General features: G+C 30.1%; 1 protein-coding gene and 1 pseudogene across 1 annotated transcript; both read left to right on the forward strand.

Annotated features, from left to right (window-relative positions):
• The first annotated feature begins 1,999 nt into the window (after positions 1-1,999).
• LOC117922780 lies at positions 2,000-5,787 on the forward strand (annotated as a pseudogene).
• Positions 5,788-10,651: 4,864 nt separating this feature from the next.
• Positions 10,652-15,806, forward strand: LOC117921916 (receptor-like protein EIX1). Its single transcript, XM_034839864.1, has 4 exons — positions 10,652-10,665; positions 10,989-12,048; positions 13,555-14,400; positions 15,487-15,806. The coding sequence occupies exons 2-4, from the start codon at positions 11,019-11,021 to the stop codon at positions 15,804-15,806; spliced, it is 2,196 nt and encodes a 731-aa protein (XP_034695755.1). The 5' UTR covers positions 10,652-10,665; positions 10,989-11,018.
• The last annotated feature ends 1,336 nt before the right edge of the window (positions 15,807-17,142 follow it).

Raw genomic sequence — 17,142 nt, forward strand, 5'->3', positions numbered from 1 at the left:
ATTAATCTATATGTTTCTTCAAAATTCAAATGGTAAATATTTGACTCATGGTTAAGAGTTGTATTAGAACAATTTTAAAAATTATAATTAATTTTTAAACCCTATTTTTAGCATTTTGCATGGATTGAAAATAGAGTTATATTGTCTATTTGATGATTATGCTTGAAAAGAGAAAATAGTTTTTTTAAATTAAATTTAAAGAACAAATTATAATTTGTCGTTGAAACATATTTCTAAAATCAAATTTAGGTGTTTTGGGTTTGTTTAGGAATATTTTTGAAAATGGTTTAGTATGTTTTTTAGAATAAAAGTTTGTTTGAAAATTTAGAATATTTTTAATATTTTTTTTATGATCTTAAATATTTTTTTAAAAATAACTTTTATATTTAAAATTTTATTTCTAATCATTCTTTATATTTGTATAATTATTTTTTAAAATTACAGTAAAACATAACCATAAACATTAAATATATGTGTTTCAGAAAACACTGTCCTCTGAATTAGTTCTCAAAAATCTTTTATTTTTTCAAGAAATTGACAAATATATTTTCAAATTTGAAAACAACTTTAAAAAAAATCGATTTCCAAACAAGCTCTCTAGTACCATGGCTTCAAGCGGATCAAATTCGGAACGCGCAGAGATTAGGAGGAAGAAAGCACCGATTTCTAGAGTTTGGTTTCAGGAAGGAGTTTTTCGAATTTACGGAAAGGTCCTTGGAATTTACTTGAAATATTTTAGTACACCTTCTTTACCCAGTGCTTTAAAATGGGAGGCTTGGACTTCGGGTGACAATGGGATGGGTGACCCTGACAATCAACACGGGGCCGGGCCTTGGGCTTGGGCTTGGGCTTGGGTTTGGGTGCGGATTAATTTTTGTTTATATTATTTTATTTTTTACTAAGAGAAGTGTATAAATTAAAATTTCATAAATTATGAAAATATTAAAAATTTAAATAAAAAATATTAATGAAATTAAAATTTACAATGAGATTTGGGCCGAACAATACCCAGATCCATACACAGGATAATGGATCCGGAATCGGATACGGGACCCGGCTCATTTGATCCCCGACGAACACATTTGTATATCCAACCCCTAGATCCTGCGGCCAGGATCTAATCTCTCCCTGAAAAGAAATGTGAGCCGTTGGATGACTGAATACAAAGCCACAATCAAACCCTACGAAACCCTAGTTTTTCACTCTCCTTCTTTTCAGACTGCTTCTGATTCTCAAGACTCCTATCTTCTCTACTGATCACAGCGGCCACTCTCGGTGAGTAGAAGCTATTTTCCGTTTGGTTCCTTAGAAAATATGGAAGGAAATACCTAATTTTGGATCTTATTACGGTTTTTGTGGGTTTGTTTTGGTTCCTACTCGAATGAAGTTGGTGGAAGTGATTGTTTCTTGTTTGATTCCCGAGAAAATAGAACAGCAGTTGAAAGACTTTTGATCTTGTTACGTTTTATGCTGTTCTGGTTTGGTTCCTAAACAAATGAAAATCTTCATTTAAACCGAGAGATTTCAGGTATCTCAGTTTCCTTTTTTTTCTTTCTCTCGACTTTCCTGGCATCCAAACATGGTTTTGTAGTTGGAGTTTACCTATAAGTGATTGTTCATTTGTTTGTCCCTGAAAAAAGGGACAAAACCTTGGATCTTGTATTGTTTTATGTTCTGGTTTGGTTCCAGGAGAATACAAAGGTGACCGAGAAATTTCAATCTCACTTCCTTTATTATACTGTACTTTCTTGGCAGCCAAACATGGGCTTGTTGTTTAGACTTTGCGTATATCTGCAAAAAATTGCTTATTAATGTTGTCCATCTGATTTTTACACATTCTACATCTCACTGAAATATCGACTTTGATTTTTCTTCTGGTGAATCTAGGGTAATGCGTTTCTTTATTTTGCTTTCCAGTCAGTGATTTCTTCATGTATGTTTGGTGCCTGACAAAAGTTTGAATATTCAATTTTCTGTTTTTCCAGAAAATGTGAGCGCTCCTAAGTTAAACCAGATGTTTATATCAAGTTAAGTCGAAAATGGCTTTTTAAGGATTCCCGTTTTCTTTTTCTATGTAAATGCTGGTTATAGGGAAATCTAGGGTTTCAGGCTAAATTACTCCTGATAATCTTTAATTGGTATAGTTCCTTTGGTTGTTGAGAAAGTGGGGGAAAGAAAAAGGAGCCCTAAATATTATATTTCAATATGTTCTGGTATTGAAAAAAAGAATGAACTGAAAAAGAGAGATAATCGAATTAGAATAGTTTGGTTTTTAACTTTCTTTGATCCTCAAAAAAATCTAGTTTATTATTAATTTTCAAAATTTTTGTACATATTTGCAGCGTCCAATTTGTGTTCTACTCAGTGTTTTAAAAGGCTGTTGAGGCTTACGCCTTGAGGCTAGCCTCAAATCAAGACTCTACAAATTAGCCTTGGGGCTATAGCCTTAAATAGGGTAATTGAGGCTTAGGCCTCACCCTATCTAAGCCTCCAATATCCAAAGGGTCTTCAGCTTTTATGAGCTTTTGTTATATATTTTATACGAGGCTTAAGTCTCAATTTTCAATGAGTTTTAATGGGTCTATAATCTATGCTTTTGTGAACTTTTGATAGAGATTTTATGAGTTTTGTATTGGGTCCCTACTTGGTTAAGCCTTTTACAAAATAAGGGCTTAGATGATTTCTAATTAATCCTTTAAAGGGTTAATTTCATTTACCTCTCTTGAGGTTTTGGCTATTTACACCTAGTCCTCGTTGGTTTGAAATTTCATCAAATACCTCCCTTCCCTTTATCATTTGTTGTTTTCACTCACCTCCCCTCTAATTCAAAATAAGGGAGGTATTTGACAAATTTTCCAACTAGTGGGGACTAACTATATTTAGCTAAAATCTTAAGGGAGGTGAGTGAAATTAACCCATCTTTTAAATTGAAAGGAAAAAAGAGTGATTGAGAAGAATAAGGGAATTGATGTTTTTAATGGCTGATCTCATATATAATCTAATCTAATTATTGATAGATAAAAAAGATACCACTACAATTGGTGGATAAAGAAGAAGAAAGATGAGTGGATATTAACACTAATGGGGAGGATAATATAGCAATTGCATATAATAATGGTCCTTGGAGGGTCCTATTAGTGCTAGTAATAGCAATGTTGAAAATTATTTTTGATAAAATCATGAGAGAAAGCTAAATTTAATGAGAAAAAAAGAATTAAATTAGAACTATTAACAATGAAAAATAATTAGTTTTATCATTATAAAATTTGTTTACCTATAAACAAATCATTATGAAATTTGTGTTTTTTATTATTTAACTTTCTTGTGACTTTATGAGTATATATTTTAATTTTTTTTTTTGATAATTTTTATTATTTATTTGTTTAAGTTGAGGCTTACACCTCATTTTCCATGAGGCTTAAGTCTCACCTTGTTTAGACAAAATGCCTTGAGATCATCTTTAGCCATTTAAAACATTGGTCCTTCTCTTTTTGATGTATTCATATCTCTTTTGAGCTTTTGTTGTCTTTGTAGTGCTTATTAATTATAAAAGGTTTGTGATGAATTTAGAATTTGTCATTTGATTGGTTTTTGGCTTGGTACAGAGATGGGTGAAGAGGAAGCCAAGGGAGGACCAGTGATTCCAGAGTCTATGCTGAAGAAACAGAAGAGGAGCGAGGAATGGATATTGGCAAGAAGCAAGAGGTTGAGGCGAAAAAGAAGAAGAATGCTTAGAATTGGAAACTGATTTACAGTAGAGCTAAGCAGTATGCAAAGGAGTATGAGGAGCAGGTACTCGTAGTCTTGTCTCATGTATTTGTTTTTCTGTTTTACTCATGAAGATGTGGGTAGTTTTAACTAATAGATGACGCATTTTTCATGCAGCAAAAGGAGCTGATTCAATTGAAGCATGAGGCTAAGCTGAAGGGTGGATTTTACGTTGATCCAGAGGTTAAACTTCTATTTATTATTTGTATCCGTGGGTATGCACTTGGACTATAGTTATTTCCATTGATACCTTTACTTTCATATTAATATTCTGGTTCTCATTTCTGTTCACTCTGGAACTTTCAGTATCAATGCTATGCACCCGAAGACGAGAAAGATTTGCAGCTCTTGCGTTTGAGACAGGTTAGATGTCAAAGCACTGCATCTGGAAATGAGAAATAAATGGCCGTTATAAATCTAATACCATGCTTTGTGCTTGACAGCGTTAAGTTTCTTCTCATATCTTATATAGATATTCCTCTTCAAAGGATATAGTGGGGTAGGGAATTGGGGTTGAACACCAGGGTGCCCTTTTTAGTATTGCCAGTTCTTGCATTGTTAATCAGAATTGTTTTCTTACTGTATCAGATCATATATACATATATATATATATGTATATTTGTTTCACCTCAGAATCTGATGCTTATACCTTAGCACTGCGGCTGTGATGAAAACTTTGGGCAGATGGAAATTGGTATTATCTGTATTTTTTCTACGCTTTTGATAGTAGATTGTGACAGTAGTGGCAGTATTTGCCAGCTTGCTATGCCCAGGTACTATGCGTGATACTGTACCATATTGCTTCTGAGATAGGTTATGGAACTGTGGCCCATTAGCATTCATATCATGTCCATAAAACACTCTTGACACTCAAATGGCGAAGACAAACTACAATTTTCATTAACCAAAATTAATTGTCTAGTGAGAGCAAATCATCTAGATTGAAACGTTGAAAATCAATGCCTGGCTATAGTACTCAAGAAGCTGAATTAAATGAATCGAGGATCAAATATCCCAAACTTGTATTCTTGATGCTATTTTGGATGGTGAATCATTAGTTCATCTAACAAACTGCTTCCTTAGTGATTGAACGTTATTAGTTTTATGTCAAATGAATTAGTTATGCATCATCAAGGAGGATATAATGTCTCTTATCATGAGCTTACTAATCTAAGCAAGCTATCCCATTAAAAAAATGGAGTGTTCTTTGATGACATAAGATCTTCTCATTCGCTTCTTTGAATACAGATATTCAATGGGGTGTTTCTTAAACTGAACAAAGCAACAATGAACATATTGCACAGGGTTGAGCCTTATGTGACTTATGGGTAAGTATCTCTCACTCTTTTGTTTTTCTTAAAATCCTATAAAAAGTCTGAACTTGTATATTATTCATTTCTAATGTATTTATATTGCAAATATTTTCAGGTACCCCAATTTGAAGAGTGTGCGAGAACTGATTTACAAGAGGGGCTATGGAAAGTTGAACAAGCAGAGAACTGCCTTGACCGACAACTCCATTGTGGAACAGGTTTTTATGTCATTCTGTATCTTGGTTTTCTATGAGCGATTGTTTGCTATATCTTGTTGCTAACCTGCTTTTGTGATGATAGGCTTTGGGGAAGTTTGGTATTATTTGCATGGAAGATCTTATTCATGAGATCATGACTGTTGGACCTCATTTTAAGGCGGCCAACAACTTCCTATGGCCATTTAAACTGAAGGCACCATTGGGGGGTTTGAAGAAGAAGAGGAATCACTATGTTGAAGGAGGAGATGCTGGAAACCGTGAAAATTACATCAATGAGCTCATTAGAAGAATGAACTAGACAGCTTGCGGTACTTTTGGCCTTTTCTTATTGGAAGTTTGATATCTTTTGCTTCTTATTAGCAATGATAAAGTTGGAGAATTCTTTTTCGGGTCATAAATATGAACAAAGTGTTGAGAAATTTAATTTGATATTTGTTTTTAGACTTTGATAGTAGATAACTTTTTTACCTCTTAGAATTTTATCAGCATCCATGGAATTGATCAATGAGTGATTTTCTATTATAGTTGCTTACATTCAAATTTTTGTGTTGCAAGGTCAAATTTATATATGCCATTTAAATTTATGTATGCCACTTAACAACATTTTCCATATGACCCTCTTAGAATGAAATCTATCTTTAACAATCAAATGTATATATATGTATTTGCATGTTTGTGTGTAGGATAAATTATAAAATTACCCTTACAATATATGGTGCTTCAATTGAGTTTGTAAACCTCTTTATTATGGTTTTTGGAGCAAACTTGTTGGAAAACCTCTATATTTACACTTCTATTTATCTTCATATGATATGTTTGGATGTCTAAAAACACAATGTTTAGTATTAGATTGACCCGATAAAAAGTTTGTTTCAATTTAGATGGTGTTTGTTTTTTCTACTTAACTTTAAGAACTCAATTTCACTCTTAATACAATATAATAGTATTAAGTTGATTTTTTTATTTTATTTTATTTTTGTAAAGTGGTAAGTATTAATAGGGTGAGGCCATGCTGAGATCCTAGTTGGATTGTTTTAATAGTTATTTTTAGTATGCATTAAAAAGTCAAATATTTTAACTTTTTTATTTAGTCAAAAAATTTTAAAAAATGAATAATAAGTGAAAAAAAAAGTTAAAAGAAAATCATATAAAGGCTCGACATTATGTTAAAAAACAAACAATACCAGTCTTTAAATTTTTTTCTTATGTTATGTGTAAACCATGTTCAAGTTTCAAATGGATGTTTTATATTAAGATTTTTGGTCTAAACTTGTTTGACTATCACATATATAGTTGTGATCTTTTATAATATTTATAATATATGTGTGTATCTCTTTAAAAATGAAAAAAAGAACAACTTTAGTGTCTAAATTGGCTAAGTAATAATATTGTATAGGACAAAGAGAAGATGATAGTTATCGGGTGAACATTTTTTTTGCCTCAAATCTTAAAAGATTTAAGATGTTTTATTATTTTTATTTTTTTTAAATTTAGTCTTAATTCTTTAAATTGAGTCTTATTTTCAAGTATGTATATGAATATACCAATTAAAAAATTTAATTTTTATTTGGAATATGAGCTTTGAAATTGAATGATATTTTTTCATCAATTTCAATTTTAAACGAGTGTTAGACATGTTTAGACCATAGATGAAAAAGAAAAGAATAATAGTAGATTATGTGCAAAATTGTCTTGATATAATGATTAACCAAAGGATGCTATATCTTCTTCTATATGGAATTAATTTTCCTTTACTATTGATATATTTCACTATTTTTATTTTAATTCAATTTAAACAAAAATAGTCGTGTGAACTAAAATCGATATTCCTTTTATTATGGTGTTATTTGACAAATTTCTTTCAATATTATTTTTTAAAAAGTTATAATGTAGGGTAAGACATTTTGGTAAAGGTAATAATCAATTCATTTCTTGACTAGTTGATTATTTTCTTATTTTTAAGATGTAGAATGATTTGAATAAGAAAAAAGACGTAGTGAAGGTCTTTTATTTTATTATTATTTTTATTTAGAGGATGTTTTACTTGAAGACGGTTTAGCTTTTTGACTTGATAACGTGGTCAACACTACATAGAGAATAAACTTCCTTTATCATTGGTCATCATCAAACAACGTGATCTACAATTCATACAAAATTGATGGGTCGTGAAAAAGATAAGATTTTTTTAAAATTAAATTTTAGAGGATGTTTTACTTAAACATGGATTAGCTTTTTGACTTGATAACGTGGTTAATACTACATATAGAATAAAGTTCTTTTATCATCGATTATGATCAAACAACGTGGTTTATACTTCATACAAAATTGATGTGTCATGAAAAAGATATAGACTATCTTAATTTCATTTTAAATAGTTATTTATTATCTATTGTGGTCAACACTAGATAGAAAATAGAGTTCATTTATCATCGGTCATGATCAAACAACATGGTCTACAATTCAAACAAAATTGATGGGTCATGAAAAAGATGCAAACTTTTAAAAAATAAAAATAAATTTAGAGGATGTTTTACTTGAACAAGTATTAGCTTTTTGACTTGATAACGTGGTCAATACTGCATATAGAATAAAGTTCTTTTATCATCGGTTATGATCAAACAACGTGGTTTACACTTCATACAAAATGGATGTGTCATGAAAAAGATACAAACTATCTTAATTTGATTTTAAATAGTTATTTATTATCTATTGTGGTCAAGACTAGATAGAAAATAAAGTTTATTTATCATTGGTCATGATCAAACAACGTGGTTTATACTTCATACAAAATTGATGTGTCATGAAAAAAATATAGACTATCTTAATTTGATTTTAAATAGTTATTTATTATCTATTGTGGTCAACACTAGATAGAAAATAAAGTTTATTTATCATTGGTCATGATCAAACAACGTGGTTTATACTTCATACAAAATTGATGTGTCATGAAAAAAATATAGACTATCTTAATTTGATTTTAAATAGTTATTTATTATCTATTGTGGTCAACACTAGATAGAAAATAAAGTTCATTTATCATCGGTCATGATCAACAACATGGTCTACAATTCAAACAAAATTGATGGGTCATGAAAAAGATGCAAACTTTTCAAAAATAAAAATAAATTTAGAGGATGTTTTACTTGAACACGTATTAGCTTTTTGACTTGATAACGTGGTCAATATTGCATATAGAATAAAGTTCTTTTATCATCGGTTATGATCAAACAACGTGGTTTACACTTCATACAAAATTGATGTGTCATGAAAAAGATACAAACTATCTTAATTTGATTTTAAATAGTTATTTATTATCTATTGTGGTTAAGGCTAGATAGAAAATAAAGTTTATTTATCATTGGTCATGATCAAACAACGTGGTTTATACTTCATACAAAATTGATGTGTCATGAAAAAAATATAGACTATCTTAATTTGATTTTAAATAGTTATTTATTATCTATTGTGGTCAACACTAGATAGAAAATAAAGTTCATTTATCATCGGTCATGATCAAACAACATGGTCTACAATTCAAACAAAATTGATGGGTCATGAAAAAGATGCAAACTTTTAAAAAATAAAAATAAATTTAGAGGATGTTTTACTTGAACACGTATTAGCTTTTTGACTTGATAACGTGGTTAATACTGCATATAGAATAAAGTTCTTTTATCATCGGTTATGGTCAAACAACGTGGTTTACACTTCATACAAAATTAATGTGTCATGAAAAAGATACAAACTATCTTAATTTGATTTTAAATAGTTATTTATTATCTATTTAACTTGACAAACTTTACCACGTGGTCTACACTTCATGAAAAATAAATATTCTTTATTGTGGATCATGATTGAGAAAAAAATGGGCTGTTATTATTTGATTTTAAATGGTTATTCATTGTCTATGATTAAATCTAGGCAAATGAAGTTATTTCCTTGAACACGTAATAATCAATTTAGAGGATGTTTTATTTGAACACGTAATAATCAATCCATTTCTTGACCAGTTGATTATTTCCTTATTTTTAAGATGTAGAATGATCTGAATAATAAAAAGGACGTAGTCAAGGTCTTTTATTTTATTATTATTTTTAAAATTTTTAGAGGATGTTTTACTTGAAGACGGTTTAGCTTTTTGACTTGATAACGTGGTCAGCACTGCATAGAGAATAAATTTCCTTTATCATCGGTCATGATCAAACAACGTGATCTACAATTCATACAAAATTGATGGGTCGTGAAAAAGATAAGATTTTTTTTTTTATTATTATAAATTTTAGAGGATGTTTTACTTAAACATGGATTAGCTTTTTGACTTGATAACATGGTTAATGTTGTATATAGAATAAAGTTCTTTTTATCATCGGTTATAATCAAACAACGTGGTTTACACTTCATAAAAAATTGACGTGTCATGAAAAAAATACAAACTATCTTAATTTTTCTTTCATGAATTTTTTTTAATATTAATTGGATTAGCTTTGAGTTTGATGGCTGTTTAGTATTAATTGGATAGATTTTGAGTTTCAAATTATTTTTGAAAATGAATAAATCCTATATTTTAATATTACTTGATTTGGAATCTATTTGCTTGATAAAATTTTTTAGATAAGTTAAAGAAAATAAAAAAAAATGTTATTAAGAAAAAGATCATATTTGATGATTTTTGGTATGGTTGGTGAAGAGAAAATGAAAAAAAAAAGAGATCGTGTTTACTTTATTTGTTTTTATGATTTTTTAAAATTATTTTTATTTCTTTATGTTTTTTCTTTTGCTTTTAAAAACAAGTGAACACAATTTTTATTTGTTTTTTGGAAATTGTTCTCTATTTAACTTTGGTTTTAAAAATTGTTTTCAAACAACAAGGCCAAATAATGCTATAAATTTCTAAATTACACCACCAAACAACCTTATGGATTTAATACAATTTTTGTATGCTAAAGACCTAAACTCTTAACTTATTCCTAATACCTTGATTTACATTTTTTGTTTCCTCCGGTTTAGATTTTTTAGCGTTTAGAATTAATATAATTTTTTTAATTCATAAATGAATTTTCATGTTTATCTTAATCTTATTAACCTTGACTTAGTGCCAAGTCATGGTCTTTCTTTTGTCCACACCTTTTTATTTTTTATTTTTTTAGTTTTTCCTTTTTGTCCAAGTCAACGTCTTCAATCAAGGCACTTGGTTTTTGTGGTGAGGCAAAGATTCAAATCATTTTCCACTCAATTAGAATTTAATATGATACAACTCAAATAATACTAAAAACAAAAAGAAGTGAGGCTATCATTGTCATTGTTAAACCACTTTCTATATATTTTGTTGAATTGAAAATGCAAGGGAAACAAGAAAGAAGTTTCAGGTAAGGAACTAATATTGGTAAATTATTTTTAATCTGTTTTTGTATCTAATCCTTCTAACTCTAAGTGATTTAGGTTTTCTCCAATCAAAGTAAGGTTGATCTTTGAGATGATTATAATTGTTTTTCTTAATATATATTTACATATGTTGTTAGTAGATTTTTTTAGACGGGTGACGTTTGTTAAATGTGTTGTTTAAAATAAGTTCTTTATGTTGTGCAATTGTCTTTTAGATTTTGCCAGTGTTTTCATTTTTATGTTGGAAATAAAGTTTTAATTCAATTCAATAAAATGCTGATTACATATTGGAATTCAATTTTTACAGGTGCTCCTTACTAGAGAATTGCATATTTACATGGAGAAAATTTCGATTCTTGGTTTCATTTTAGCTATTCTCTATTTCATAACAACAGAACTTGCATGTAATGGTCATACCCGTATCGACAACAATGTTCAATCTGAACAAAAGGCTCTTATCGACTTTAAAAGTGGTCTCAAAGATCCCAACAATCGGCTTTCATCATGGAAAGGAAGCAATTATTGCTACTGGCAAGGAATTAGTTGCGAAAATGGCACAGGATTTGTCATTTCAATTGATCTTCATAACCCTTATCCTCGTGAGAATGAATATGAGAACTGGAGCTCTATGAACTTGAGTGGAGAAATTAGTCCTTCATTGATAAAACTCAAGTCTTTGAAATATCTAGATTTGAGTTTCAACTCATTCAAAGCCATGCCAGTTCCTCAATTCTTTGGGTCTCTGAAGAATTTAATATATCTAAACTTATCGGGTGCTGGGTTTAGTGGATCAATTCCTTCAAATCTAAGGAATCTTTCTAGCTTGCAATATCTCGATCTTTCTTCTAAGTATCTTGACGATATTGATTCTGAGTATCTTTATGAGATTAATTCTGAATATTTTAATAATTTATTTGTTGAAAATATTGAATGGATGACTGACCTTGTTTCCTTGAAGTATCTTGATATGAATTATGTTAACCTTTCATTGGTAGGAAGTCAGTGGGTTGAGGTGGCAAACAAGCTTCCAAGTTTAACTGAGTTGCATCTAGGTGGTTGTCGCCTCTTTGGCTCATTTCCATCACCAAGCTTTGTTAATTTTACTTCACTTGCTGTTATAGCTCTCAACTCCAACCACTTCAATTCCAAGTTTCCTGAATGGCTTTTAAATGTCAGCAACCTTGTATCCATTGATATAAGTGAGAATCAATTACATGGGAGAATTCCACTTGGTCTTGGTGAGCTACCTAATTTGCAATACTTAGATCTATCTTGGAATTTCAATCTCAGGGGCAGTATCTTTCAATTGTTGAGGAAGAGTTGGAAAAAGATAGAAGTTCTAAATTTGGCTCGAAATGAATTACATGGTAAGCTTCTCTGTGTTAATAGAAAAATTGATATTTCTTTGTTGATATGTTAATGCATAGTTAAACATAGTTCACAATTGTGTATATAAGTGTTGAATATGTATTAATATACAAATATCAAATAATCAGTATAAGTGGTTCACTTGTAGGAAACAAAATTCTTCTCATTAAAAAAAATATTATTTTGAATTTTAAATTCTTAGAAGGAAATTTAGTTTCTTTTTTATCTAAGAAAAAGTATATAGTTTAACAATTTATGCTTATGAAGTATTAATGTTATTTGACAATTTTTTGTGTAAAGGCAAGTAATTATAAAAAGTGTTTGTCTACATAACTATTAAAAAAAATTGTATCTTATAGGAGTATGGTTTTTTTTTTAATCCTTAACTTCCTTTTTTACTTTAAATTAGTTGATGAATGATTTATTATTTATTATTGCCAATAATTATACATTTGTTATATTAATTATTTTTTGAATGTTTTCATTTCATTTTGACATAACTCTCATTTTTTCAATTTGTTTTGCTCCTGAGGATAATAATTTGAGCATGTACTAAATTGAATATTTATATGATGGTTGAATTGATATATGATGTGCTTTGTCACTTATGTTTTAATATTTTACTAATTTAGTTTTAAATGTTTTCCATTTTTTATTCTCATGGTATACCTTCCTTTAAACTATTCTATTAAAATTTTATTCTAAATTGTTATGTTTATTTAAAGTACTTCCTGTTCCTATAAAATTTAAATAATTATAATTTACTATTCACTTATATTTGAAAAGCTTGTAACTAATAAATTAAAAAATCACATTGTATTAAAATTTAAAAATTTACTTTCTTTGTATCTCCAAAAAGAATTAAATTCCTATTTTGACAATTTATGTTTGTTAAGAATCTTTATCATCAAATACCCTTCAATCATCTCCTACATATTTTCAATTTCTATTTTCTCTCACTAATTCATCTATTATATCAAATTATTGTAATTTATATACTGAGATATGACATTTCATGGTTGAGACTAGTAATTGAAACCATAAAATTGAACATTAAGTGAATATGATATGCATTTCATGTTCTTAAATATTGTTATTGAAATTTAAAAAATTTAAGGTAGTAAAAAATTTCTAATATGTATGTTTTCTAAACAATTTTTGAATATCATTATTATTTTTTTTTATGGTAGTTTACTATTTATATTAGAGTTTCTATGAATTTCTATGTTTAGAAATAAAACATATGAAGCTTATCCAAACACAACCTTAAAGAAACAATTAATGTCAATGATTAATCCTACTAGTCTTATAACAGTGAAATCCATTACTTTATTTCATGGTTATCAGAAAAGATAAAAAAAAGTACCTAAAAAAAATCTAATATTTTTTCTTACTTTTTCTTTAAACTAATTGTTCATGAATTAATTGTTTTGTTATTTACTATTTTATTATTTGTTTGTTACATAATTTTAATTAATACATATTTTTATTCTTGGTCATTGCAGGTTCAATTCCAAGCTCCATTGGAAACTTTTGCAACTTAAAATATCTGGATTTGGGGGGTAATTACTTGAATGGAAGTTTACCTGAGATTATCAAAGGACTTGAAACCTGCAGTTCTAAAAGTCCTTTGCCTAATTTGACGGAATTATCCTTGTACAGCAATCAATTGATGGGAAAATTGCCGAACTGGTTGGGTGAGCTTAAAAATCTCAGGGCACTCTATTTATCCAGTAACGAATTTGAAGGTCCCATTCCTGCTTCTTTAGGGACATTGCAACACCTGGAGTCTCTGAATCTTGGATTGAATGAGATGAATGGAAGTCTCCCAGATAGTATTGGACAACTTTCTCAACTGGAACAATTGGATGTTTCTTCCAATCATTTGAGTGGAAGTCTCCCAGATAGTATTGGACAACTTTCTCAACTGCAAGTCTTGGATGTTTCTTCCAATCATTTGAGTGGAAGTCTCTCTGAACAACATTTTTGGAATCTGAGTAAGTTGGAGTATCTATACATGGACTCCAATTCTTTCCATTTGAATGTTAGTCCCAATTGGGATCCCCCTTTCCAAGTGAAAAGTCTTCGTATGGGTTCATGCCACTTGGGTCCTTCATTTCCGGCTTGGCTTCAGTCTCAAAAGAACCTCCAGAATCTTGGTTTCTCAAATTGCAGCATTTCAAGTCCCATTCCAAACTGGTTTTGGAATATTTCTTTTAATCTGCAATGGTTGAATCTTTCCGACAATCAGTTACAAGGTCAGCTACCAAATTCATTAAATTTTTATGGTGAATCACAGATTGATTTCAGTTCCAACCTTTTGAAGGACCTATTCCTTTTTCAATCAAAGGGTCTTTTTCTAATCTCTCCCATAATAAATTTTTTGGCCCTGTCCACTAAGCAGAGGTGAATCCATGTTAGACTTGCAATACCTTTTCTTTCCAATAATCAAATAACAGGGGTCATCCCATCAAACATAGGCGAATCCCTACCCACTTGTTTTCCTTTCTCTCTTAGGTAATCAAATAAAGGGCCATCCCATCAAACATAGGTGAATTCCTACCAGCTTGCAGTTCCTTTCTCTTTCGGGTAATCGAATAACAGGGACCATCCCAGATTCCATAGGACACTTACCTCCTTGAAGTCATTGATTTTTCAAGGAATAATTTGACTGGAAGCATTCCTTCTACCATAAATAATTGCTCTAGCCTTTTGTTCTAGACCTTGGAAACAACAATTTTCTGGGATATACCAAAGTCGTTGGGCATTACAATACTCCAATCACTGCACTTGAACCACAACAGCTTTCAGGGGAGCTTCCCTCATCTTTCCAAAATTTAACAGGTTGGAAGTTCTTGATCTCAGTTACAATAAGTATCGGGTCAGGTTCCTGCTGGATTGGAGTGCTTTCGAAATCTGGTAATTCTCAACTTGAGGTCGAATTGTTTTTTGGAAGACTTCCTCCCAGCTTTCAAATTTAAGCTCCTTGCATGTCTTAGACTTGCACAAAACAATCTGATGGGTAAATTCCAATCACTTTGGTTGAGCTTAAAGCCATGGCTCAAGAGAAATTGATATATATGGTTAAATGAAGAGCTCCTTGTATGAAGAACGATTGGTTGTGATTGCCAAAGGCCAAAGTCTTGAATATACCAAGACTCTTTCTCTTGTTGTAGGCATTGACCTATCCGACAATAATTTAAGTGGAGAGTTTCCCCAAGAAATAACAAAATTGTTTGGTTTGGTGGTTTTGAACTTGTCGAGGAATCACATCAATGGCCAAATTCCTGAAAGCATTTCAATGTTGCGACAATTGTTATCTCTTGATTTGTCAAGCAATAAGCTTTCCGGCACCATTCCTTCAAGCATGGCCTCATTATCATTCTTGAGTTTTTGAATCTATCAAATAACAATTTCTTGGTAGATCCCCTTTACAGGGCAAATGACAACCTTCACTGAGTTGGCCTTTGTGGGAAACCCTGATCTATGTGGAGCTCCATTGGCCACAAAATGCCAGGATGAAGATCCAAATAAAAGGCAAAGTGTTGTTAGTGACAAAAATGATGGTGGCTATATTGATCAATGGTTTTACTTGAGCGTTGGCTTGGGATTTGCCATGGGCATCCTAGTTCCATTTTTTGTTTTGGCAACAAGGAAATCTTGGTGTGAGGCCTATTTTGATTTTGTGGATGAGATTGTCAGATGGTTGTTCAGAGGAAGAGCAACCTATGCCAAAAATCATCCTAGAAGGCGATAAATTTTATTTGTAGATCTTTCTATGCTTTATGTATCATTATAAGCTTTGGAAGTGAATTTCATCACAGTTGCAATAGAAGAAAAGACTTGGCTTTTAATTTATTTTAACTTCAGAACATATCCTTTGTTTATAATTTGTAGTGTTTTGGCATTGGCAGAAGGCTTAGAAAAGAACTTGACACCTCTTATTCATTCTACATTCAGAAGTCTTGCTTATCATATTCCCCAGCTCCTTATCAATCATTAAACTCCTTGTACAAGCAAATATTGTGAAATTCCGTATGAACATAACCAAAGAGATTTCTGAATTTTCACTGAAAGCAAATACATCTATTATACCCTATTCAAGTTCTAAAGCAATATAGATCGTAGATGATTTCCAGAAACCCCTGTGCCACCAACACAACACAAATATATAAATAAAAACAAATTAATTAACCAAGAATAGGTAAAATTCACACAATGGCCTTTATTTAATTACTGAAACATGAATATATAAACAATTCAGCCTGGTCATGCCCACCACTTTGAATTCTGCACAGTAGCAATATTAGGTATGATGTACTTATTCTATACTGGGACTCCCCTGATGTACAGAATTCCATATTTGATGTAACAGAATCTCTCTTAACTCAGAGACAGAATTTCTATAGCCTGTTTAACTACTACTAAGAAAAACACACCGTCTTTTCTCTTTGCTAGTAGAATTTATAATAGCCCCTAAAATTAAAAATAATTGGTTCTAATTTAAAATTTTTTAATTCTCTTAAATATGTAATTTTCATTTATGTTTCCACTAGCTTATAATATTTAAATAGAATATGAACGTAATATTATAATATTATAATATTTTTTCTTTTTTCCGTTTTTAAAATTTTTTTCCCAAGTTCAAAAACTTGATTAATTATTAAGAAAAATGGCTAAAATTTATAATTCTTGAAAGAAAAATTTACTTTTTAAAAAATTTATAATTATGAATGTGATGAAGCATGATACCATTCATTGAACTTGCCAACAAAATCAACTAGCAGTTCGGTTAATTAGGTGGCTGAAACCAAGAAGAAAACATTTCACCTAACTCATGAAAACAATAAACATTTGACCCATATTTTTCAATCTTTTATCTTTCATTGGAAGTTTGTGAAATTGTTCCTTTTTTAGATAAACATTTTACCGATATTTTTTCATTAAAAATTAATATTAATACTTGAAAATTTTTAACTATAAATTATAATATTTTACATAAATTTTTATTTACTTTAAAACAAATACTACATTATAAGAAATAAATATAAAATAAATGGATAACAATTGTTTCTATAAATAACGTAATGATA

The sequence above is a fragment of the Vitis riparia genome, chromosome 9, assembly GCF_004353265.1.
Source record: "Vitis riparia cultivar Riparia Gloire de Montpellier isolate 1030 chromosome 9, EGFV_Vit.rip_1.0, whole genome shotgun sequence".
NCBI lineage: Eukaryota > Viridiplantae > Streptophyta > Magnoliopsida > Vitales > Vitaceae > Vitis > Vitis riparia.

Bases quoted from the DNA above. Each gene is read 5' to 3' on its own strand.
- LOC117921916 (XM_034839864.1), top strand. From the start codon at position 11,019: ATGGAGAAAATTTCGATTCTTGGTTTCATTTTAGCTATTCTCTATTTC. The intron at 12,049-13,554 runs GTAAGCTTCTCT...TGGTCATTGCAG, and splicing joins GGCTCGAAATGAATTACATG to GTTCAATTCCAAGCTCCATT. The intron at 14,401-15,486 runs GTCTTTTTCTAA...TCCCCTTTACAG, and splicing joins ATTCCTTTTTCAATCAAAGG to GGCAAATGACAACCTTCACT.